This window comes from Vipera ursinii, assembly GCF_947247035.1.
Source record: "Vipera ursinii genome assembly, chromosome: 1".
Taxonomy (NCBI): domain Eukaryota; kingdom Metazoa; phylum Chordata; class Lepidosauria; order Squamata; family Viperidae; genus Vipera; species Vipera ursinii.
Genome location: NC_139512.1, coordinates 123,595,509 through 123,619,504, shown reverse-complemented (window position 1 = coordinate 123,619,504; position 23,996 = coordinate 123,595,509). Strand labels below are relative to the sequence as shown.

At 40.5% G+C, this 23,996-nt stretch overlaps 1 protein-coding gene across 1 annotated transcript in view; it reads right to left on the bottom strand.

Annotated features, from left to right (window-relative positions):
* MARCHF4 (membrane associated ring-CH-type finger 4) overlaps positions 1-23,996 on the bottom strand; it is a gene marked incomplete at both ends in the record, with an annotated part of 150,280 nt that overhangs the window by 16,460 nt on the left and 109,824 nt on the right. The window contains 2 exons of the mRNA XM_083349877.1: positions 3,040-3,232; positions 12,290-12,451. Coding sequence (XP_083206003.1) covers positions 3,040-3,232; positions 12,290-12,451 — 355 coding nt within the window. The remainder of the gene's footprint in view (positions 1-3,039; positions 3,233-12,289; positions 12,452-23,996) is intronic.

Below are 23,996 nucleotides of genomic sequence, written 5' to 3'. Positions count from 1 at the left end.
CACCATAATTTCCTAGGTCTTCCTAATGTTGGCATGAAGCAACAGTCCTGCTGACCAAATGAAACTGTGTATACTGCTTGAGGCTTTCTATATCCCAAATTCCTCTCCTTTTTGTATACTGTATAAAGGTAAAAAAATGAAATATTCGAAAATGCATGTCCCAAATCGTGACAGTATGACAGCAGCACAGTTTCCCAGTTCTCTAACATTGCTATTATTTTTTTTTTTGTATGCTAGCACTTAGTCTTGATGCCTTACAGTTCCAAACTTCTTTGTCCATTGGGAAATAGCAACACATATTTTATAGTTCCTGGAATTAAAAGCAGAAGCAATGAACTATAACTTCAAATTAAAATACCTTGCCAGGAGGATTCCTTTTTCTGGCAATGGAACAGGATCTCGGGATGATTTTTTTTCCTTCTAAATATACTGTCTTATCTATCAACAGCTTGTGATATTTTTTTTTTAAAAATCAGTAAATAATTTTTCGCTGCATTTCTGTGCCAGATAAAACTTTAGTGCATGATCCAATTTTCAATGCTTTTCAGAAAACACATAAAGGTTGCAATCAAATGAAGCGGAAATTAAGAAATCACACCCAATTCTTAACTGCAATCAAAACATACCTATTTTCTGCCCCCCTCCAATTAAGGACTGGCTTATTTTGCTCCTATGGCATCCAACTCATGGATGAAAGAAGAATGTTTACTTCCTGCTGATAGAGGAGCTAACCAGCTGCTTCCAGCCTTTCCTTCTTTATCAAAGTTATGTTAATCATGTAACTTCCTGACAGCCACTAGCTACCCACTTACTTCCTCTGTGTTCCTATCAGCAATCAAACACATAAACACTACAGTTTTGCCTCTTTCCATTCCCTGAGAACCACTGGAAAAAGTTCCTCCTCCTCCTCCTCCTCCTCCTCCTCCTCCTCCTCCTCCTCCTCCTCCTCCTCCTCCTCCTCCTTGAGACTGCCATGCTACCTAATGGGCACATCACCTCAAGCAGTCTGTGGTGGGCAGCAGATGGAGGAGAAAACTGTGGGTTGTGCAGACTGCATGATACCCCCTGAAAATTATTCTCACCTCTGTGAAAAACATTTGCCAACATTGCAAGAAGATTCAACTGTTTGCTAAATCAGCTTTTATACATGTGATAGGAGGTAATACCATCTTATGTGTTGTCTCTTGGGATTCTATGGTTGCACAAAGTGTTAGTTGGCCTTGCCTTTTGCTGTGGCTTTCTTAATGAAGAGCCACAATGGCGCAGTGGTTAGAATGCAGTATTGCAGGCTGACTCTGCCACAGCCTGGAGTTCGATCCTGATAGGGCTCAAGGTTGACTCAGACTGCCATCCTTCCCAGGTCAGTAAAGTGAGAATTCAGATTGTTGGGGGCAACATGCTGACATTGTAAACTGTCCAGAGAGTGCTGTAAAGCATTAGGGGGCGGTATATAAGTTTAAGTGCTATTGCTACTGCTAGTAATTCCATGACCTCCAGGCTCCCAAAAAGAAAGATGGTTGTTAGTTACTAGCTTGCAACAAAATGGTTAGATACTAGCTTTAAATATGCTTTGTTTCAGTTCACCATGGTATACATGCAGTCCTCATTTATTGACCGGTTGCCATTCAAAGTTACAATGCTTGTATAATATGAAATGAATGATGCAATGTTAGGAATGACTCAGCAGGAGTCTGTATGCCTTTAAGAACTTGAGTATGAAAGGGAAGGCCTTGCTGGAGTCTTTCTCATCCATTTCCTGTGTATTGTACTCAGTTTGCTGTGTGTTGGAATTTGCTGTATTACCACGTGTATGTATTTTGCTCCTAGAGTATATTTGTAGATAGCGTAATATAAACCACCATTTGATACAAACCACTGTTTGCGTAATTACTCCTGGGTTACCTCAGCGCAATAAGACTGTGCATGCTCTGACAGACCTCTCCAGAGTTACCTAGGTCCTAGGACACTTTTTCAAAGTTTTGAGGGCCACATCATTACATGATTGCATTTTGGACACTTGGAAAAATACAACAAACACATAATTTTTGGCATTTTTCGCTGGTTTCCTTCTGATTTCCAGCAAAAAACAGACACAGAGGAAAACAAACTCATTTAATGACCATGGCATTGGCTTCATGACCACCACAAAAGAGGTCATAAAACCAAGCAGTCATATGATGATCTGCTTAATGACCACCACAATTTATGACTGCAATTCTGTGCGCAGTTATGGTTATAAGTCAAGAACTACCTGTAACATGTGAACCCAGTCATTCAGTTCAAATGGTATTAACCACCATACATAAAAAAGGAATGTTAACAAACCCAGTGACCCCAACCCTACAGTTAAATTTCTCTTTTGCAGAAAACCAAAAGCAGGGAGAGGCGTGTTCCTGCACAGAGGAGGTACAATAATCTTAGGAATCAGAATAGGCTGTGCTTCAGTTATGCCATCCGAGACAATATCAGAACTTGCACTTGTAAGATTTTGAAGGAGTAAAATAAAAGCTCTCCTTAACCAGCATTGCAGAATAGAACAGAATTTGATTTCCAGCATCAAATATTATTGGATTCATTCTGACTTTTATAAATATTCTCATGTCTAAAAATTTAAAAAATACATTCTCCACAAACGAAGCAAATGTATTTAAGCTTTTCTGTATACAAAGGTAGGAGCATAAACGAGAATAGTCACCACCATCTTAACTATTTCATATCTTATTTTATGGAGTTTAACAGAGAAACTATAGGCTATTTCAACCAGTAGGAACTACCCACTTTGATTCTGAATTAATATAGGTTTAATCTCATACTGGGGAAGATTTTTAGATGGTTTACAATGGTTGACAAGAAGAGCTAGCATGTAGCAGAGGAGTTGGTTAGTCTACTTTAATCCACATGTTTTAGTTATCCACCTTAATTTCTACTTTCTCCTTTATGCCCTGTCAAGAAGATAAGTAGCAATTGCTCTACCCAGGGACTTTTTAGAGTCAAGTCCAACTGACTACTTCCCATACTTTGAGAGATTCATTCACCCACCTATACAGACAATATCCATGAAGCCGTACATCCCATAACAGATCTGGAAGAGCAGGTCTTGGCGCTGCCACTTAGCAGATGGACTGAAAGTTGACCAGATAAGCCACGAGATACTGGCGATAAGAAAAAGGGAACCCAAGATGGCTGCCGCTATCTGAACTTTTTCGATGACAGTCAGAGAAATGGTCTGCCACTGTGTAAGGCCCCAGGCAACAGGAAGGCAGCAACAAACAAGCCAGGAAGAAAAAAAGAGAGATAAATGGAATTAATTCCTGATTCATAGGCACCAAACATGCTAATTAACATCCAATAACATTTCCACATGGATTTTTGTACAAGATTGCAACAGCAATTTAAACCAAATGGACTTCATTGTTATGCAGTAGTTCCCAGAAGAAAGAGCAATTCTGAATTAGCGACAGCATCTGGAAAAAGACAGTATTAATTCCTGCCCTGGTTATCCCTCCAGCGTTAGTGCTCCCTGTCCTGTCATTTTTCTACACTTCTATCTGGCTGCATTCTTAAGGGTTGGTTAGGAATTAGTTGAACTCCATGGTTTTTAAAAAAGACTACTAAAACATGAAATGTTAATTTTGATAATAATAGCCATGATTTTGTTGCATTATATTCAAATATATCTTGGTTTTCATACTTCTTTTGTGTCACCTTGATAGCCCAGCATTAAGCAATGGTTAAAACTATTTTTACTAAACAAACAAATATATTGTAAATTAGAGGAAATAAAATAACATTTGGGACAATCCCTGGAGATCAGATTAGCCCTGACCCTGTTGTTTTTGCAAGCCCTGAAAACACGGCTCTGTTCTTGGTGTGTGTGTGTGTGTGTGTGTGTGTGTGTGTGTGTGTGTGTGTGAAAATGTCCGTGAATTAATTTTGCTGAAATATCTTCATGGATTTTTTTTAAAATCTGATCTGCCAATAATCTATTTTTGTTGGCTTTTTGCTGTTTTATTTAGTTATTGTTAGTCATCCAGAGTCATTTGTTTGAGATGGTAGCTATATCAATTGAATGCATGAATAAATAAAATGAAGTTTTTTTCATTAGCTCATCTATTAACATCTGTGATATTTAATTCTGAAAAATGAGAAAAAGAAATCTGCTTATTGGGTATTTTGGAGAAATCCTACAGCCTAAACCTACCATTAAAGGATTCATTAACACAGGAAAAAAACATATCCCTGTTTTGGGATATTAATAAGGTAACATTTTTTTAAAAAAAATCACCAAAGTAGTAGGCTGAAACAGTAGCACTTTCTCTGTCCTTGACCTTTGGCTTCTTTCCAAATTTATCATGCTCTCATGAACATCTTTTTGCTTATGTGCTATTTAGTACAGAGCCTGCAGCAACCATTATCTAGTCTTTGTCCTGATTTTTTTTAAAAATAGAATTGTTACATGTATTACAATTAAAATCAAGATTCTTAATAACCTCTTCCTCATTCTGCTAGACACAATCACAAGATAGGTGGTAAAAAAATCTCCCTTTATCTCCCCATCTTTATCCTAGAACCTCCATATTTGAGCTGCAGATGGCAGCAAAGTGATAAGAATAGCCTCACTTTTTGCTGCCACCCAGTGGTCAGCTGAACGAATGCAGGCTAGATCTTGTATCTCTACAATATTTCCAATCTTGAGACAACTTCAGGGCAAAGTCAATGGGGTAGGGAATGTGGCAAGTCTCCTGGTTTTCCTGCACTCGTCCATGCTCTCCACCCCATGACCTTGCTGCACCTGACTTGCTGCACCCCTCTCCCTACCTCCCCTCCTACCCATGGCACTCCTATACTCCTTACCTGGCACTCCCATCACTTTCTGCTTAACAACCTCCATGTCTGGGGCTTACAACAATACTGAGATTCTCTTGCTAAGCAATGCAGTTGTGTAACATCACATTTCACAATCGCATCGCTTAAATATTTCCTATTAAGCTAACATACAAAGGAGCTAGCTTTGAACTTACAACTCAGGAGTCATTCTCCTTTTCTTTCACTGTATTCTGTTTATTCATTTATTCCATTTTCATAGCATATGGTACGCTCCTTTGCTCCTTATTTTTTATCTCAACAGTAAATCGAGTTGGGCGACAGCTTTATAATCACGTGACATTACATTTCTCTTCAAAATTTCTCTCTATCCATAGTCTTCAAGGTGCAGTGAAATCTGGTTTAGTATTTTTCTAACAATGCCGCTTTGATTTTCTTGAATCCTGTTGTTTCTTACCAGTTCCTTGAACTCAATAATTTATTTCATTGTAAAAAAAATATTCCAAGACAACAAATCCACGGTTAGAAGTTTTATTTTTATTTTTTTATTGAAAAGTTTTAAAAAGTTAGAAGTTTTATTAAACAACACTTAGGGAACCCTGAATTAGGTTATATGAAACAATCACGATCCTTGCATTTGACTCTGTTTAAAATAACGTTCATGTGCCTCGTCTTCTGCTTATTCTAATCAACTGAGCAGAGAACATAGAATCCTAGGGCTGGAAGGGACCTCAGAGGTCTTTTAGTCCCAGAGTTTGTATGATTTTTGGAGCATTCTCCCTCCAGAAAAAGAGGGAGGGAGGGAGGGAGATGGGTAGTCCTCAACTTGCAATAGAGTGACTTATGACCATATTTCACACTTACCGCTGTTGCAGCATCCCCATGATCACGTGATCAAAATTCAGACACCTGGCAACTGACTCATATTTATGATGGTTACAGTGTCCTCAGGTCATGTGATCCCCTTTTGCAACTTTTTGACAAGTACAGTCAATGGGGAAGCCAGATTCACTTAACAACCGGGTTACTAAATAACACCTGCAGTGATGCACTTAACAACTGTGTCAAGAAAAGTCACAAAATGGAGAAAACTCACTTAACAAATGTCTCACTGAGCACAGAATTTTGAGCTCACTTGTAGTTGTAAGTTGAGGGCTTACATTTTGTGAGTTGCATTTTGTGAGCTTTTCCTTAGGTTGTTTCATTCTAAATTGTCCCATAAGCCTTGCTCATTCTCCCTCTTGTTTCCAATGAATACTGAATGTATAGAATCATTCTTTGACTCTTTGGCACACGTCTGGACACAGGAATAACCTTTTGTTCTTTCATGAGCCTTCCAGTCTGTTATGCAGATGCACAGATAGCTTGCTTATTAAGATTACGTTTTGATTAGTTCCACCAGAGAGAAATGCAAGAACATTACCTGTCTCACAGAGCTGAGAGGTTTTTTTTATAGCCATTTGGGCTAGAACATGCTCATTTAATTTGAGCATCTCAAGTTAAATGGCCACATCACTGAAGTAAGTGGGAATTTTGCTTTGCCTCGTGTGCTACATGGCTATACAAGGCTACTGGGAAATGAAGATTTCTTAAAACATTATGAAGTTTCCTTGGAAATCACTGTGGAACCTGTACAATTGGTTTTATTGGGAGTAGGGAGTAGGGGGGTAATTGTTTTTTAAGTGGAAGCAGTGTGCATTGAGGTAACCCAAACTAAATTTTATCTCAAGCTGGGTATGTTTACAGCTTGCTATAATATCTCAAGCAAAACCAATTTCCGAGACTGAATTGGTGCATTTCAAAATACAAGCAAGTATTATTTTGATCCTAACCAGTGGAGCCTAGAAAAGGGCATTGAGATCATATTAAACCCTACTGTTATTTTTGCTGGTTTAGAATACTGGTAGGATGACAAAAAAAAGATATTATGACATCTTAGAAGCTAACCTTTGAATAATGACATATACAGTATAGATTGAAACAATCTAATGCCTATTTCCTTCCCACCATCTAAATTCTAATGCATGATTTTTTTGTGTGTAATTTGGCAGGTTTCTTCTCAAAAGTCATCATTATACAGCAAAGAACAGGGCTAAAAAATAAAACATTCACTACTCTAAAGCTGAAAAACGTTGCACAAAACTCCAGATACCCACCAATCAGAAATGTGCAAACTGTATTTCATGCATGTGGCAATTTCAGCTACAAATGCAATTTAATTCTATTTAATATGTCAAAATAGTTACAAGGACTTCCTCTGTTTTAAAAAAGCCTTTCAAGACAATGTCATCAACAGTTATCCAATTCTTTAAATTTTACCCATTCAGATTTTTCCCCCTCAGAAAGACTGATGATGCATATTTATAGGAATGCTTAAGTTTACATTGTTTCCTTCTGGCACTAACACGCTGCTCAGGCAGCTAATAACAACAATCAGTAAAATATGGGGAGCAAGAAGAAAGAAAAGCAGTAAAAATCAAGCAGCTGAAAGAAGGCATGAGGTGAATATTATATTTCCTATAAAACAAATAACAAAGTCTCTTTGGGAGGACTCCAGGATTAACCAAGAAGACAAGATAGAGAACTTCCAAAATACTGAGTAAGCCTTCATGGTATTTTTAAGTAAGCTTCAGTGCATTTTCTTCACTGTCCCCCGACCTTCGCTCATTTCGCCGGGACCTGAAAACTTGGCTCTTTGATCTGTTTGGACCAGACTGTGGGGTTGTTAATTTAACTGGGTTTTAGATTTACTCTTGGGGCTTGAATTTAATTTAATTGTTTTATTTGTTTTTAATTTTTTGTATTCATGGTTTTAACTGCCCTGTAAATCGCCCTGAGTCCTATGGGAATAGGGCGGTATACAAATCCAATAAAATAAATAAATAAATAAATAAATAAATAAATAAATAAATAAATAAATAAATAAACAAACTATTGGATGTACTTGCAACATTCCATACCCATCTATTTGCCTTGGTAAGTAGTTCTATCAATATTATTACTGCATGGGTGAAGGGCATGATTTTTTCCTCATTATTTTTCTGATCTTCCTATCCAGGGCTTTTAGTTCTGCTTGAGTCCAGTCCATTAATCCAGATGTGCATCTAATGACTGAAATTGCCCAGGTGTTAATTGCCTTGATGGTATTGCCTTCCTTGACTTTGGGTTTTTTTGTTCTCTTGATCTATTCACTTCCAATTTTCTTCTTAGTCTCCTTGATGTTCAGAGCTTGAAGGATGTCCAGGTATTTGTAGTGATCATCTTCAACTGGAGTCTTCATGTTACTTCCAGAAGGCGACTTGATTCCTCCAGTTTTCACTGTTTTTTCCTTGTTGAGGGTGGGTGTGGCACATCTGTCCATTGCAATATCTTGGCTGTAGATATGACACTGCTGAGTAGTAATTCTATTTCATATGATGTTTTTCTACACAGCTTTATATTGTCCATGTAAAGGAGGTGCGATAGCCTGGCAGACATGTTTGATTGCCATGGCCTGATTGTTCAACACTGTTAACAGAGGAATCATTACAACGACAATGTTAGTGGTAGTGAATCTATTATTATTAATCACACTGATGAAATTTTGTTGCCAAATTTCAGCAGCATGATCTCAAGATACTGCCCTCCTGAAACTCCTGGTAAATCCATTTCTGTTATCCCCACCACTAGGCTTCTCATACGGTTTAAATAATGAAACCTTCTGGGGATCTCCTAAGATAGTCAGGCCCCAATGTTCACTCTAGATTTAGCTCTGAGTAGAATGAGAGAATCTTTTAAGCAGTCCAAGATACATTAGGCATTTTTCCAGATCACTAAATCGAGCCCAAACTGAACCACAGAGCCACCACACATATCCAGTGAAAAACCTCTTCACCTGTTTTTAGCCTCAACTATTTATCTTTCTGTGGAATGGGCTGAACTTGGAGCAGGAACTCCACCACTGTGTCTTTTAGCTTCATTGTATACATTTATCTTTCTGTTTGTGTCTTGTCACCAATAGTGCCCATTGTGGCAATTGTGTTATGAAAAGGTATCTTTTGTTCTGTACCAGCCTGCTACCGGCCCTGCAGCAAAAGCAGGGACAACCCCTTTACAAACGGCAAGAGGCTGGAATAAAGCCTGCCAAATGTATTAACATAAAACAGAGCAAGACAAGACACCAACCATGAAACAGGAGCTATGAAACAGGAACTATCCAAGCGGTTGCCTTCAGCAAACCAGCCCTCCCACACATTCCCCTTAAATACAGTTCAGGGCGTGGCCTCTCTCTGCCTCCTTCCGAGGTGCCCCATTGCCTTCCTCTGTTTACTCCTGATTGACTGCCTCCTGCGTCGGGCGTCCTTAAACAGGGCCAGCTGTGGGTCATCTTCATCCACGCTGTCAGGCTCACACAGCTGGGTCTCCGTCGTGACCAGGTGGGAGGGGCCCGGCTGAGGGCTCTGCGGAACCTCAAGGCCATCATCAGCAAGCTCTTCAACACCCTCCTCCTCCTCCTCTGAATCATCCGACCCAACTGCCGAACCCACAGGCTGACCCTGAATCACAACATCTTTCATGACAGTGCCATCAGACTATTTTCAAACTTATTGAGGTACTAAACAAGACCCCCAAAAAGTCAAGATTGAAGGAGTCAGACACAATCCTTTTATATATTTGTGTTAAATTCCTCTCTCAGGGGGAATGACATTTTTAATTTTTTTCTCTTTGTTTTAAAACTAATTGTTTAGAGCTGCTTATTCTGTGGAATTAAGAAAAGCAGGGGTGAGGAGAAACAAAGGAAGATTTAGTTTATCCCGTAAATTAAAATGTTGATTAAACGCTACAATAAACATTATTTGTGAAAAAAAGATCACATTCATTTGATCTATTGAATATTTGTAGACTTTGGTGTGTGCGTGTGTGTATTGACATGTTATCGATCATTTATTCAGGTCTTTAATGGCATTCTAGTTCAAAATGACATATTACTTACTGGCAATTGCATCTGTTCTCATGCAGCTATGTGTTCCTGCATATATTTCCCCTCCATGAGTGATGGTGTGATACAGCACACAGAGATCATATAAGAGAGATGGTTTTAAACTGCTGAGATCTGTTGAAGAGACCCCACACAGCCACAAAATCTCCTTCCCACCCACCAGGGGTTATTGTGATGACCCAATAGTGACTTTGAACATATGTTTACTTTCAACTCTTTAGAAGAAAAGTGGGATGCAAATATAATTTGTGAAATGCATGCTGCAAATGAGGCAGAGGGCTGCTTCCTTTCATTAAGAATGACAATTTTCAGTTCCTGATACATTAACTTTGAATTCAGCAGAGATTTCTGTTCTGAACAAGTTAAACAGGAATAATATTGCTGAGGGCACTGTTTCAAGCAGGAAGGCTGTTGCCTCCACACTGTGTGCCTCAGAACCAAGTGGAGTATGTCTCAGGAGTCTCTGTATTTTAGCTGACTTGCAGATTCTAATAGATCAAATTGTGCAGTTGCTATAAATTAAATTGGCCAGGGCAACAGGACGGCATGCATGCTTTCCACTAGTTCAGTTCTGGGTTCTAAGTGAGCTATCTGGCAGTAGCTGGAGAGGAAATGATAAGAAGTCTGTAACATCAGCACGTAGTGCCTAATATTTTGTTTAAATATTAGGGGATTATCACATTTCACTGTGTACTGCAAACAGAAGAGAGTATATGTAAGTTCAGGGTTGAGCCTTGGCTTCTGGGTGCTCTCAGGGCTTGGTTGTTTTCTTGCAGAGATTTCATTATCCAAACTAGATAACATCATCAGTGTTACTAGCAAGTGGGCTTTGGTCTCGTTTTATATTCTAGTGGCTAGGTTATTTATTTATTTATTTATTTATTTATTTATTTATTTATTTATTTATTTATTTTATTTTATTAAATTTCTATACCACCCTATTCCCGAAGGACTCGGGGCGGTTTACAGGGCAGCATAAAATACAATATAAAAGATAATATAGAATTAAAATACATTAAATTAATTAAGCCCATTTAAAACAATGTTTAAAAAAGCTAAAACCCCTTCAGTCCAGGCCTGATAGATCGAAAAACCAGGTTTTCAGGTCCCGGCGAAATGAACGCAGATCGGGGGACGGTCCTAAGTTCCTCGGGTAAATCATTCCAGAGGGCAGGCGCGCCCACAGAGAACGCTCTTCCCCTAGGAATAACCCGCCGGCATTCCTTATTCTAGGACAGGATTCTTCAAACTTGGCCCTTTTATGACTTGTGGACTTCAACTCCCAGAATTCCTCAGCCAGCGTGTCTGGCTGAGGAATTCTGGGAGTTGAAGTCCATAAGTCATAAAAGGGCCAGGTTTGAAGACCCCTGTTCTAGGATATTAATCCTTCATTCTGCTGCCCTTGGCTAAGATCCGGATCTGAATCAGAGTTCTTCTGTACTGTCCACCAAATGCAGACTGGTAATACTTCAGGAAATGGATTTGGAGAATATGAATGGATGATCCTGCCTTCATCTCACCTCATCACTGCTATCCCAAATGTGGCTCATACTGGTGCTTTCTTTGCTTCACTGCAGAAATGCCGTGTTTTGACTTTTGCCACAGTATTTGCTCTGAGCCGAATCTTCCTGAGTTTAAAGGCAGAGGTTTGTCCTGCTCCTATTGGCCACCTGCAATGGACAACCCCTGTAGTCCTCAGCTGCTGGGCTTTGGGCAGCAAGAGAGTCAGGACTCTACTAGTGTGGCAAAAAGGCATACTAGTAATAGTCAGAACTCTACTCCTATTCCTTTTCCCAACTCCTGATGGCAGGAGAAATAAGGGGAGAGAAGAGGAGGATGGACCTCTTCTATTTCCTCCACTTCTCTTGCCAGCGTTTTGCGAGACAAAGATGGAGAGCCATTCTGCCTTTGGCAGCCCATCATTGCTGATGCTCAGACAGAACAGTTTCCAGCATCCAGCATCATCCCAAGCCCGAGGCAGGACCTGAAATCCAGACTTTCCAACCAGCATGAGCAGATTAGACTGCGGTGCAGAACACCACTCAGCCTCCCCACCATCTCAGCCTCAGGGCCTGATACTGACAATGGAAAGAAACTTTCATATTCACCAAAAGATTTTTTTTTCTCCCTCCCCATTGCAAACAGCAGGTGCTCTGATTCAGACCTGTGCAAGTTAGCAAATGTGAATCTAGTTTTGGACTATCTGTCCCCTGAACTGATTAAAGCCACAGCTGACAATCTTGTGGAGGCAAACCTTTTGTGTTTCCTTGGCAAAGTATTTTATTTTGAAGTCTCCATTTATTTTTCACCCTGGTCACATGGATGTGTTTTCTAACAAGTAACTAAAGTAAATGGTCCATTTCTTCACCACACACAGGGCACCATAAAATGAAAAAGCTCACATGTGTATAACCAACAGTGCAAATACAGAAAGCAGGGAAAAGCCAAAACAACAAAAGGAAAAGACTTTGGAATAATCTCTAGTACCTTTACCTGCAGAGGGTTCTTTGTGCTTATGGCAATGACGTGATACTTGTAGTAACACAGTTCACAGCTCCAGCATCCCCTCTCGCTGATCCATTTGATCAGGCAAGGTTGATGTGTACATTTCACTGACCCGTCACACCGACACGGACTCAGCAACTCGCCCTGGAAAGAGAACATTACATACTTATGAAAATACCTTACTGGAATGGCTCCCTCCAGGCACTTTTTTTTTTTCTTATGGGGTGGTGGATTAAACATTCATTGTAAATATGTAAATACAGTATATAGTGTATAAACATATAAGACAGCTAGCTTGGTTATAGTGGCTAAAGCACCAGGCTACAGATCAGGTTCTAGACCTGCTATAAGCATGAAGTCAGCTTGGTGACCTTTGACCAGTCACTCCCTCTCAGCCCTAAGAAGCAAGCAAGGGCAAACCACTTCCAAAATTCTGCAACGAAAACTCCAGTGACTTGTACAGGCTGTCACCAGGAGTCAACACTGACTCAAAGGGACAACAATAACATTATTGTGTAGTTTAGATATAATGTCTGTGTTTATTTACACAAGGAATACTATGCTTAAGGGTCTTTCTCATACTGAAGTGCTACCTTTGCATTGGAGGAAACTAGACCAGCATTGTTAGCCTACTCGGACTACCCGGTTCTACCTCACTGCCAGTCCTGCAACTTAACTCCAATGTAATGGATGACAAAACGTACCAGATTTATCATCCCCCCCACCCTGAGGCTGCTGTTGGTCAAACTTAGAACAAGGGAGAAAATGCTGCTAGGGATGACTTAAATCCGTTTCTCTCCTTGGCTGGGGGAGAAGACAGAGGAAAATTCATGGGCTCATGGCAAGAAATGATATTGCCAAGTTATATTTACTTGAACCTAACCATACTGTTGTTTCCTGTGCTGTTCCTATTCCATTATTATTATTATTATTATTATTATTATTATTATTATTATTATTATTATTATTATTATTATTAAGTGTAACTACACTTGGTTTCTTTTTCCTTGCAAAGCAAGCATGCAAGATGAGGGACCTGAAATTGAAAGGATCAACAGTGTCCTAACTAGCCATACTTTGAACATTTCCCATGTGACTGCCCAACTGCATAGAGGCAGCAATTAGATTCATAAATATTAGTAAGCCATGATTTAACTATCAATGCCAAGGCTGTCGGCTAAACTGGGAAGTGGAAAAATCCAAGGAGGAGGAATGGAAAATCACTTCTCTACTGCTGCCAAGAAATTTCCCATGAAATCAATAGCAACTGATTTCAATTTGAAGACGCTAAACTGAAATGGTAAGAGACTGGATTCCCACAGCAGATTAACTCATAGTTTACAAACTGGATTCTGGCAGCATGCTAAGCCCCAACTGAAATAACAGCATGCCACAGTCACTTATAAGTTTTAGATTTCTGAAGAATTGAGTATTATCAATCCTTCCAATTTCCTGGAATTTGGGGAATGTGAGATTATTTATGGGATTCATACAATCAGCTGGGTCAAATTAACTGAAAAGCTCAGCTATACTTCCCAGATATTTAACAAGCACAGTTGAACTAGGCCTTTAGGCTCAAACTCATGTAAAGACCATTACACACAGAACACAACATAGAAATCTAAGGGTTTTTTAAAAAAAATAATTGACTGCTCTCGATTGACAAAAAGGTGCAGTCCCTTCAAATACCCTTTGTAGTCATTTTAACCCACCCTCCCCTTTCCTCAGTTTAACACACCTTTTGGTTTGTGTTGTTTGGCCTTGGAACTGAATGAGTAGGGGTTGTTGGTATAAATGGCATCTCTGCATTGTAAAATTCTGGCACTAAGTACTTCCCAAGCATAGCATTCAGAAAATCATTTGCATGTGATTAGAAATACCATCTTCTAGAGAAGAGGTGTCAAACTCGCAATGTCATGTGACGTGTCGCGATGTATCACAACTTTTTCCCCATTGCCGGAGCTGGGGTGGGCGCGATTTTGGCATGATGCATCCAGCCTGCCGGCCGGCAGTTTGACACCCCTGTTCTAGAGGTCAACACTCTGCATTCTTGTTTTAAAAATAAAATATATTCTTCTAAAATAGTTACTGATGATTCTGTTGCTGATCCCAGACATTGAATAGAAAGACCAGAGGCCCAAGACTAGTTCATTCCCTTCTGCCTCTGATATTATAGGCCTTTTAATATACACAATTGGCACTGCCATCACTGCCTTTGTTTAGGCAAATCTAATTTCTTACCTCTAACTTTCTAGATCAGTTTTTTCAACTTTAGCCATTTTAAGATGTGTGGACTTCAACTCATAGAACAACCCAGCCAACAAAGCTTAAATCTCTTACCCACTAATTCTCTAGAGTAGTTTTTTGCAACCTTAGCAGTCCTGGCTGGAGTATTCTGGGAGTTGAAGTCCACACATAATAAAAGAGCTAAAGTGGAGAAACACTGCTCTTAGAGGCTCACCTGTTCTGTATAACATGGAAACCAGTGAATGTTATTATACAGTTAACTACATCAGACTATTCAGACCAGTGAGCTGAACCATACTGAACAGGGAACAGACTGCCGTCTTCAGTCACAGCCAACAGCTCTGGAAAATTATCTGCTGTAAAATAAATAATGGCAATCAATTCAACTGGGAGATAATTTTCTGAGAAATATATAATTAGGGTGCTATTTTCCGGTATTGAACTCTCACCCCTTCAGGCTATTTGATTAGCTGACTTCAAATGCGCAGACTCTGTCTTTCCAAATTTGTACTGTACGTGGCTGCTTGCAAATATTAGATACACCAGAGAAAAGAGGCAACCGATTCACTCTTTCAGTGTTTTCATCCTGACAGCCAAAATCTCTTGCACGTGGAAAACACATAATATGACTGCAAGAGGGAGGACAAGAGACCGATTTCTTCAGAAAGACTGCTTCATAGAACTTGGATACAGCCCCCGGATTCACACAGGGGACAAAATGTAAGTCCAATGTCTGGCAATCTTTAGTATCTTCTATTGCCTTTCAAACCTGTGAGAGCCAATGTGGTAGCTGCATCAAAAAAACAGCCAAAGCTGCTTGGCATTCAACTGAGATCGCCCTCAAGAAATGCCCATTAGTATCCATTGCACAGTTCCAAATTACAACCAAGCTATAATGAGAAACGGTAAATTTTGCCATTCCTGGTCATAGAAACTCAAAAGCTCAGTGATGAATGGTTCTCTTGTCATCTGAGACTAAATGCACCAATTTGTACATCAGAGATCCAGCACGGAAATGAAGATAGGTGATATTTTCTTCAGCATGGTCCACCCAGTCAGATGGGTTTGTTACTATCTACCATCTGACTCCATCCATAGTAGCACTAGTCTGAATGAGTAGCAGGCCACTCGTGAAAGTAACAGAAGTTCAAAAAATGGTTCCTACATGACTATTTAACTTGAGATTATGTGGTAGTATTTGCAAAGGTGAATAGAGGGAGGGGCAATTTATTTGAAAAGAGCCACTGAATGTGTCGGCTGGAGGTACAGTATGCGTACATGTGTGTCTATATCTGAACATGTATACATGCAACCCAACAATTCCAGTGAAGTTGGTAATGTGGTTAAGCTAAATAGTTAAACTGCTGGGTACAGGAAATGGTAGATGAATACGAATAGAGATTTTGGAAAGAGAGGGGAAGCTTTCCCTAGGTCTACTGATTCTAGATTAATAGACCCCAGCCCCTAAAGGTTATTCGTGGCTGGGAGGAACAGAACGAGAAAAAACAGGCCAGTTTCGTGAGATGTCCGAAAGCTATCTGAGCAAGATATCTAAGATCCTTACTATAAGTTGAGAAGAAGAGGAGGAGGAGGAGGAGGAGGAGGAGGAGGAGGAGGAGGAGAAGGAGAAGGAGAAGGAGAAGGAGAAGAAGAAGAAGAAGAAGAAGAAGGAGAAGGAGAAGAAGAAAAAGAAGAAGAAGAAGAAGAAGAAGAAGAAGAAGAAGAAGAAGAAGAAGAAGAAGAAGAAGAAGAAGAAGAAGAAGAAGAAGAAGAAGAAGAAGAAGAGAAGGTTATTTGAAAGCAGCAGCCCCTCTCCTTGGCTGGCAAAAAGACTGTGTGTGAGCAAGAGGTAAATGTACCTTTTTAGAGGTAAAGGCAGGAGGCTCTGAGCAACTAATTCTGGTCCAACAACTCAAGCAACGTGGAGAGTCAGAGGAGTTGGAAATTCAACCTGTGAAGGAACTGCCCATGGGTTTGGCTGGGGGAGAAGTGGGGAGAAGGCCTAGTCAAGAAGATAATCAGAAGAGAACAGGTTTTTTTTTTAAAAAAAAAATCCCATTTAATCTCCAAAGACTCAGGGCGAAATCTTAGAAGCACAAATCAATGTGCTTAGCAGTAGCCTTCATTCTATGTATATGCCTGCTTATTAGGGCTTTCGCCCCCCCCCAAGCGGCATTATTACAAAGTCAGCTTATTGCCCCCAACAATCTGGGTCCTCATTTTACCTACCTCGGAAGGATGGAAGGCTGAGTCAACCTTGAGCCTGGTGGGACTCGAACCTGCAGGCAGCTGGTGTTACTTAAGGAGGCATTAGCCCACTGCTCCACCAAGGCTCTTTACGTGACACAGTTACGTGACACAGGTGCAATTACCGTGAGTTTTCATTTAACAGAGTTGGGAGAGCTGGATAGCGTCAACATGTAGTGGGATTTTTGAAATGTCTGAATCTTTTGGGAGACTTTTCAATATACTGTGTGTAGGAGAGAGACTGGCCAAGCCAGGGGAGGAATCAAACAGGACGTATTCTAGAATCTCTATGTGGACACTAGAGGGTGAAGTCTGATCTCCCCCCCCCGAATGCCATTGAACCTTATCTAGTTTTACCCAGGTGCAAACTGTCAATCTGAGAAGATAATGGGTACAGGCTTGAGCAATAAAGTAGCTAACTGAACTCTTCAAGTGTGGATCTGGTTGGTTGTGCCTGACACCGTCTGTGAGAAGAGGACCAGCTCTGAGCATTGAATTCAAACATTCAGCATGGTTTTAGAGCTCTTCTTATGCCTGTTCCTATCTTTGTATGCATTTCTTAATGATAAAAATAAAAACTGTAAGAAGTTCACAACTAGTGGTAGGATATATTTTTCTTCTTCATGAATGCCCCAGGGAGAGAGTGGGAAACCCTCCTTCTGCTCAAAGACTTAGCAGTGGGCTTGATATGAATAAATCGTGTAAGAACTGAAAAAGACTCTGTTTAGGGGAGTCTTTGAAAGAATTCAGCTTTCAAATACAGAACTCGCTTCTGTATTACACCTAGGAGGTGGTGGTAGGAAGCTGCACATACCCAACAATTATTTAAAACTTAGTTTGATGCCCTTCAAATAAAGGTCTCTTACTTAATTCAGAGATGCTCAGGTTATTTCCCCTTCGCATGCCAAGATAGCTAATGCCACAGGGTGCCTCACCCGACTGAAACTTCATTAATGCACATGTAACTCTGAGGAATTCTGAAGGAATCAAACCTCACACTTGAGCCAAGGTTCAGACAGTCCCAATAACACTATCTATCACCTGAAGTAATTCTTCACTTCTCTAATTTATTGGCACTGGTGTTTCGTCATCTGCAAGCAGCATGTGTCTTCATGGTTCAGTGTAAACACTGTAACGGTCTACAGAGCAGAAGCACTATCAGGCAAGCCAAGCAATTTCATTTAAATGGATGTGAGGAGAAACGTAAACCAGATCATAAGGAAGAGGCACAGCATGACTTTCTCAGCTGTTGTGATTACTCTGCTGTGAAAAGAAAAGAGAAGCCTTCTAAAGTTTTGCATTCCTACAGTCTTCTGCACACAAAGAGTGGCCTCTTATTATCAGTAAGGAAAAGAAGGCCAAACAGGGTAAGGGCTTACACAGTATTTGCCTCTGCTCATTAAAACATTTGGATGTACACTTAGAATTAAGAACTATACAGTGCAGTAGTTCAAATGGAATGTAAGACCTTTCACCATAGCAAGAAAGGCTGTATCCTTGCACTATGTTTTGGCAGCAGACACACTGGCAAAAGAGAAAGGGGACCTGAGGGAAGAATAGGCTTATTTATTTATTTTTATTTTTATTCCATTTATATCCTGCCCTTCTCTGAAGACTCAGGGCGGCTTACAAGCTTAGCAGTAGCCTTCATTCTATGTATATGCCTGCTTATTAGGGCTTTCACACACACCCCAAGCGGCATTATTACAAAGTCAGCTTAATTGCCCCCAACAATCTGGGTCCTGGGTCCTGCCCCCAACAATCTGGGTCCAAATGCCCCCTCCCCTTATGCCAGGTGTTGGCATTCTCTGGATGGATAGCTGAGAATTGTTTTCCAATGAGTATAGTGCAAAGGATGGGATGCCAGTATGTGCCAGTTGTGCATATGGAACTGTATATGTGCACAAACAGATCTCAGGTTATTTGGATTTCCTCCAGAATTCAATTAAGAGATGTGAACCATCAGCAGTCTTGGTAAGTCTCTATACTGACCAACATTTTATGATCAGCTTCATTGAAAGCTTTTAAATGGCTTGCAATAAATTCCCAGTAAAGCGCAATAAACAACCAAGGTAGCACTGCCCATTTTAAAGCCATGGTTCATAGATCATTTTAAAGAACTAGATATTGATGTCTGACTTCAGAGCAAAATATTAATTCTTTTGCCAGAATTGAAACGCTGGGTTTAGTTCTCTTTCACTATTTTTTTTCCTTACTCTCTTGAGCATTGAAGAGCTTCCATAGCTCATTCTACAACTTTGCCCGTTTGCAGTTTATATGCTATAATTGTTCCTATTTCAAAGCCTAGTCCAAAAATGAACTTGCTGTTAAAAAAAGCATGAGCTTTCCTATCTGGAGGCTTTGCGATAGAACATGGATCCTTGCTGGGTTTATGTCTTTGGTTAGTCCAAGAGAATTTCCAATTATTTCAGCAAAGAAAAAAGTCTTATGCACCTTTAAATTTAATAATTCTGTTGCACTATAAAATGTTTTATGATCTAAAGCCAACAGTATTTTAGAACCAAAGAAGTGTCCTAACCTGATGAATATGCACCATATACTGATTGGATAAAGAGAGGAGTAGATAGGCAGGGAGATATTATACAGTTTCCACACAGTGAAATTGATGCAGAGAAAGTTCCTTAGTTTTATGCCCAAAGCTTTCATAAATGGTTTGATGGATTTATCTCAAGTACAAAAAAAAAAACAACACCCACCACCAGAAAATCCTGTGATTTGTGGTAGTGGGATGGAACAACAAAGCCTTGAGCTAGGAATAAAATGTAATGAGTAGCTTTAATGATCTCCACAATGTATGAAAATCCATGCTGACTTTATAAAGAATGGCAAGTGGAAACGGGCCATTTTCTGTGCTAAAAATATAACAATATGATCTCTCACAACACTTTTTCTGCTGCCTGTAACCGTTTATTAATAAAGTATCATCACTGAAAGTATTTGGGGATAAATGTAGGATTTTGCCCACTTGCATCTAACCAAAATACAAACATGTCTTGACAACATCTTTCTTCTGCATATATCCTAATGTAATGGTCTGTGGGAATGATTTTTTTTTAATTCCATTTATATCCCGCCCTTCTCCGAAGACTCAGGGTGGCTTACAAGCTTAGCAGTAGCCTTCATTCTATGTATATGCCTGCTTATTAGGGCTTTCGCCCCCCCCCAAGCGGCATTATTACAAAGTCAGCTTATTGCCCCCAACAATCTGGGTCCTCATTTTACCTACCTCGGAAGGATGGAAGGCTGAGTCAACCTTGAGCCTGGTGGGATGCGAACCTGCACTAATTGCAGGTAGCTGGTGTTACTTAAGGAGGCATTAACCCACTGCTCCACCAAGGCTCTTTTGGTGAGACAGGAAGAAGACCTGTAGCCTGAATAGCCATCATGCAAAAATTATCTCAGCCTACAGAAGGAAAAGGGATATGAGAAGTGACTCAGAAGAGATCTGGTTGTTTTCTTGCAGGCGTTTCATTAGTAAGACTAGATCAGGGTTTTTCAATTTCTTTACCCACTGTACCACTTTTAGGATATGGCAACATCCGAGTACCACCAGTTGCCAAGCAAGGGGTCAAAAACTTGATGACAAAAAAAAGGAAAAAAATGATGAAGTACAGGTAGTCCTCGACTTACAACAGTTTGCTTAGTGACTGTTCGAAGTTACAGTGGCACTGAAAAAAGTGCCCCCCAAGCCACAGCCGAGCAAGACACCTGCCTGCCCGCCCAGCAGAGCTCTTCCTCCTGTCCGAGATTTTCATGGTTGTGAGCATTTCTGTTGAGGTTTGGCAGCGGGGGTGGGATGGGGGGGTGTTTGGTTTTCATTTTCCCCCCCGTCTGCTGGATGGTTGCAGCAGGTTTTGGTCACTTCCCATGACCTGGGACACTGTGACCGTCATAAATATGAATCAGTTGCCAAGCATCTGAATGTAAATCACAAGACCCTGGAGATGCTGCAACATTCCAGCTGATCGGCGCTTCTTCTAGGCTCAGCAGACGCGCCAGGATCAGCGCCGAGCTGCAGCTGGAGCCTGGCACTGATCCTGGTGCTTCCGTTGAGCCCTGACAGCCCTGCAGCTCCAGCCGTCCCTCGCTCAGGCTTGTGCGGTACTGCGACCTGTTCAGCTCATTCCCGTCCCCTGCTACCACTTTTCTAGGATGGTCGCGTACCACCTGCCAGGTGCCAATGTACCACAGGTGGTACCCGTACCACTGGTTGAAAAGCCCTGGACTAGATAACCTCATCAATGCTACCTGATGATGCCATAGCACAAATGATGTTACCTAGTCAAGATAATGAAATGTCTGTAAAACAACAACCAAGCTCAGAGAGCACCAAGGACCCCTCATTTCAACCCTGAGCTGCAAATGTTCTCTTTTATTGGTATCAGAAGAGACCCTCCCTAGTTTTCTGGAAAGCAAAAAGTAGATGTAATGGTATGTGAGAAAGACCTGAGGAAACAGGGTGAAGAGATGCTGCCTTGGGAACAGTCAGATAAGAGTGGGCATAGAGATGGATGGAGGAAAAGAAGGCTCAGAGGGAAGTCTCTAACTTCTCAGGACTGTAAAAGAGACTGCAAGAGGTTTGCACTTTCAGACTTGCAAGATTCTTTTAATGTAGCTTTACAATAAAGCCTTACAATAAAGCAGAAATTGCTTATTTGGTCATGTTTCCTGTCTGGTCTATCTGAAAATGCTGACAGTAAAGAAGGAGCGAAGTACTTTCAGACCTGAAGATTCTTTTACTGTGACCATAGAACAAAGGTAGTGTTACTTTTCATGATTTGGCTTCTTATACGGACTTCCTTGAAGGGCTGACCCCTGATGACTTTACTTTCACCTTCAATCAATTAATCAGAATGGAGCTGGAAGGGATGTTGGAGGTCTTCCAGCCCCACCCCCTGTTCAAGGTGGAGACTCTATACCAGTGCTTTAGAACTGGTAGTACACGTACCACTGGTGGTACTTCGGCACCTGGCAGGTGGTACACGTAGGATGGGTTTAAAGCACTGTAAAAAAGTGTAAAAAAAAGTGAAAAAGTGGATGAGGTGAATAGGCGGCAGCGCTGCACAGGCTTGTGGGAATGTCAGCTGGAGCTGCGTGAGGTGTTGCCTGGGTTCTACTGAGAGCCCAGGATTGGCGCACACAGCTCCAGCTGATCGGTGCTTCCAGCGCACCTGGAAGAGAAAAGGAGGAGGGGGAGAGAGAGGAGAGGCTTTAAAAGGAGCAGGTTTTGGCGGGAGAGGGAGAGAAAAAAAGACAACGGGGGAAAGAGAAGGGGATGGCGAAAGAGAGATGGAGAAGTGCAGCCTTGAGGAGAGCAGTCAGCTTGGAAGTGCACCAAAGAGAAAAGGGGGGGGAGAGGAGAAGATATAAAAGAAGGGGGGAGAGGAGAGAGGATATAAAGGAAGGGGGGAAGAAGAGAGGATATAAAAGAAGGGGAAGAGAAGAGAGGATATAAAAGGAGGAGGGGGAGAAATTTATTAAATGAGTTTTGCCCCATTTTATGACTTTTCTTGCCACATTTGTTAAGTGAATCACTGCAATTGTTAAATTAGTAACACGAATGTTAAGTGAATCTGGTTTCCCAGATTGACTTTGCTTGTCAGAAGGTTGCAAAAGGGGATCACGTGACCCCGGGACACTGAAACCATCATAAATATGAGTCGGTTGCCAAGCGTCTGAATTTTGATCATGTGACTCTGGGGATGCTGCAATTATTATAAGTGTGGAAAATGGTCATAAGTCACTTTGAACAGTCACTAAGTGAACTGTTGTAAGTCAGGGACTACCTGTAGTTTATCACTTTTTCCTTCTTTTTTTGGTCAGGTTTTTGATACCTTGCTAGGTGACTGGTGGTTCTTGAATATTGCCATATCCTAAAAGTGGTACGATCTGTGAAAAGGTTGAAAAGCCCTGCCCCATACCATTTCAGACAAGTGGCTGTCCAGTCTCTTCTTAAAAACCTCCACTGCTGAAGCACCCACAATGTCTGAAGGCAAATTGTTTCACTTGTTAATTGTCCTCACTGTGAGGAAGTTTCTCCTTAATTTCAGGATGCTTCTCTTCTTGATTAGTTTCCCTCCAAAGGACAGAGTGAGTAGTGGTTAGAATCAAGAGCAATCTGCAAGGGGGCCAAACGGAGCAAGTGACAAAGCAAGTGTTGAAATGGTATGATGCAAGCTCTACTCCTTTTGTTCCTGCCCACCTAGCAGTTTAAAAGCATGCAAATGTAAGTAGATAAAGAGGCATCTCTTGAAGGGAAGGTAACAGCATTCCATGCGCTTCAGCTTATAGTCATGCTGACCACGTGGCCATGGAAGTGTCCTTGGACAATGCTGGCTCCTTTGGCTAAGAGATGAAGATGAGCACTGTCCCCTAGAGTTGGACATGACCAGACAAAGGAAACCTTTATCCCTTTTATACATTTGCTGCAATGTTAGATGCATACATGGAAAGGGAGGTAGTTTATTCATTGCATCAGTGCTAATTTCATCATTCTGACAAAACCATTTACCTGAAATTTTAGCCTTGTTAAGCGATGCTGCATTTGAACAGAAACCAACCATGGAATTCTATATGGTACAATATTAAAAAGGTAAAAAGAAAATTAGTATAAGTTAGATATTTCAGCTGTGGAAAGAAGAATTGGAATATCTAATTCTGGAAAATCAGTGGGTTCAGATGTTTTTTAAAAAATGTGAAATACACTTCCTCTGATTTAAAAATGAAATTAATTCACCAAAAAATAAGATTTTTTTGAGTACTTCCCAAAGAATATTTAAAAAGGATTGACATGTTGGTGCTGCAGTAAAAGAAATTTGGGGATTCTTTAACTCACATGATTGGTCTTGTTCGGTTATAGTTTGTTTTGGATTCAATTCAATATGTATGGATATAATTTGGGGGAAAATACTGTATTTAAGGATTGTGATTCTAAATTATATAGAGAATACGCTACCTTATGAAGAACTGGATTTAATGAGCCTGGGATATGGCAAAGGACAATTTTACATACCTGGAAAGAAAGCCACTCTTAAGGAGTGGGTCTAAGATAAGAATCTGCTATCTATTTTTGGAAAGCCTTTATTTTAAAAATGAGAAAACAGCACAACATGTTGTGATGTGCTTTAGATTTAAGGAGAAGCTTAATGATAAATTAATTCCATTTTTACATTGA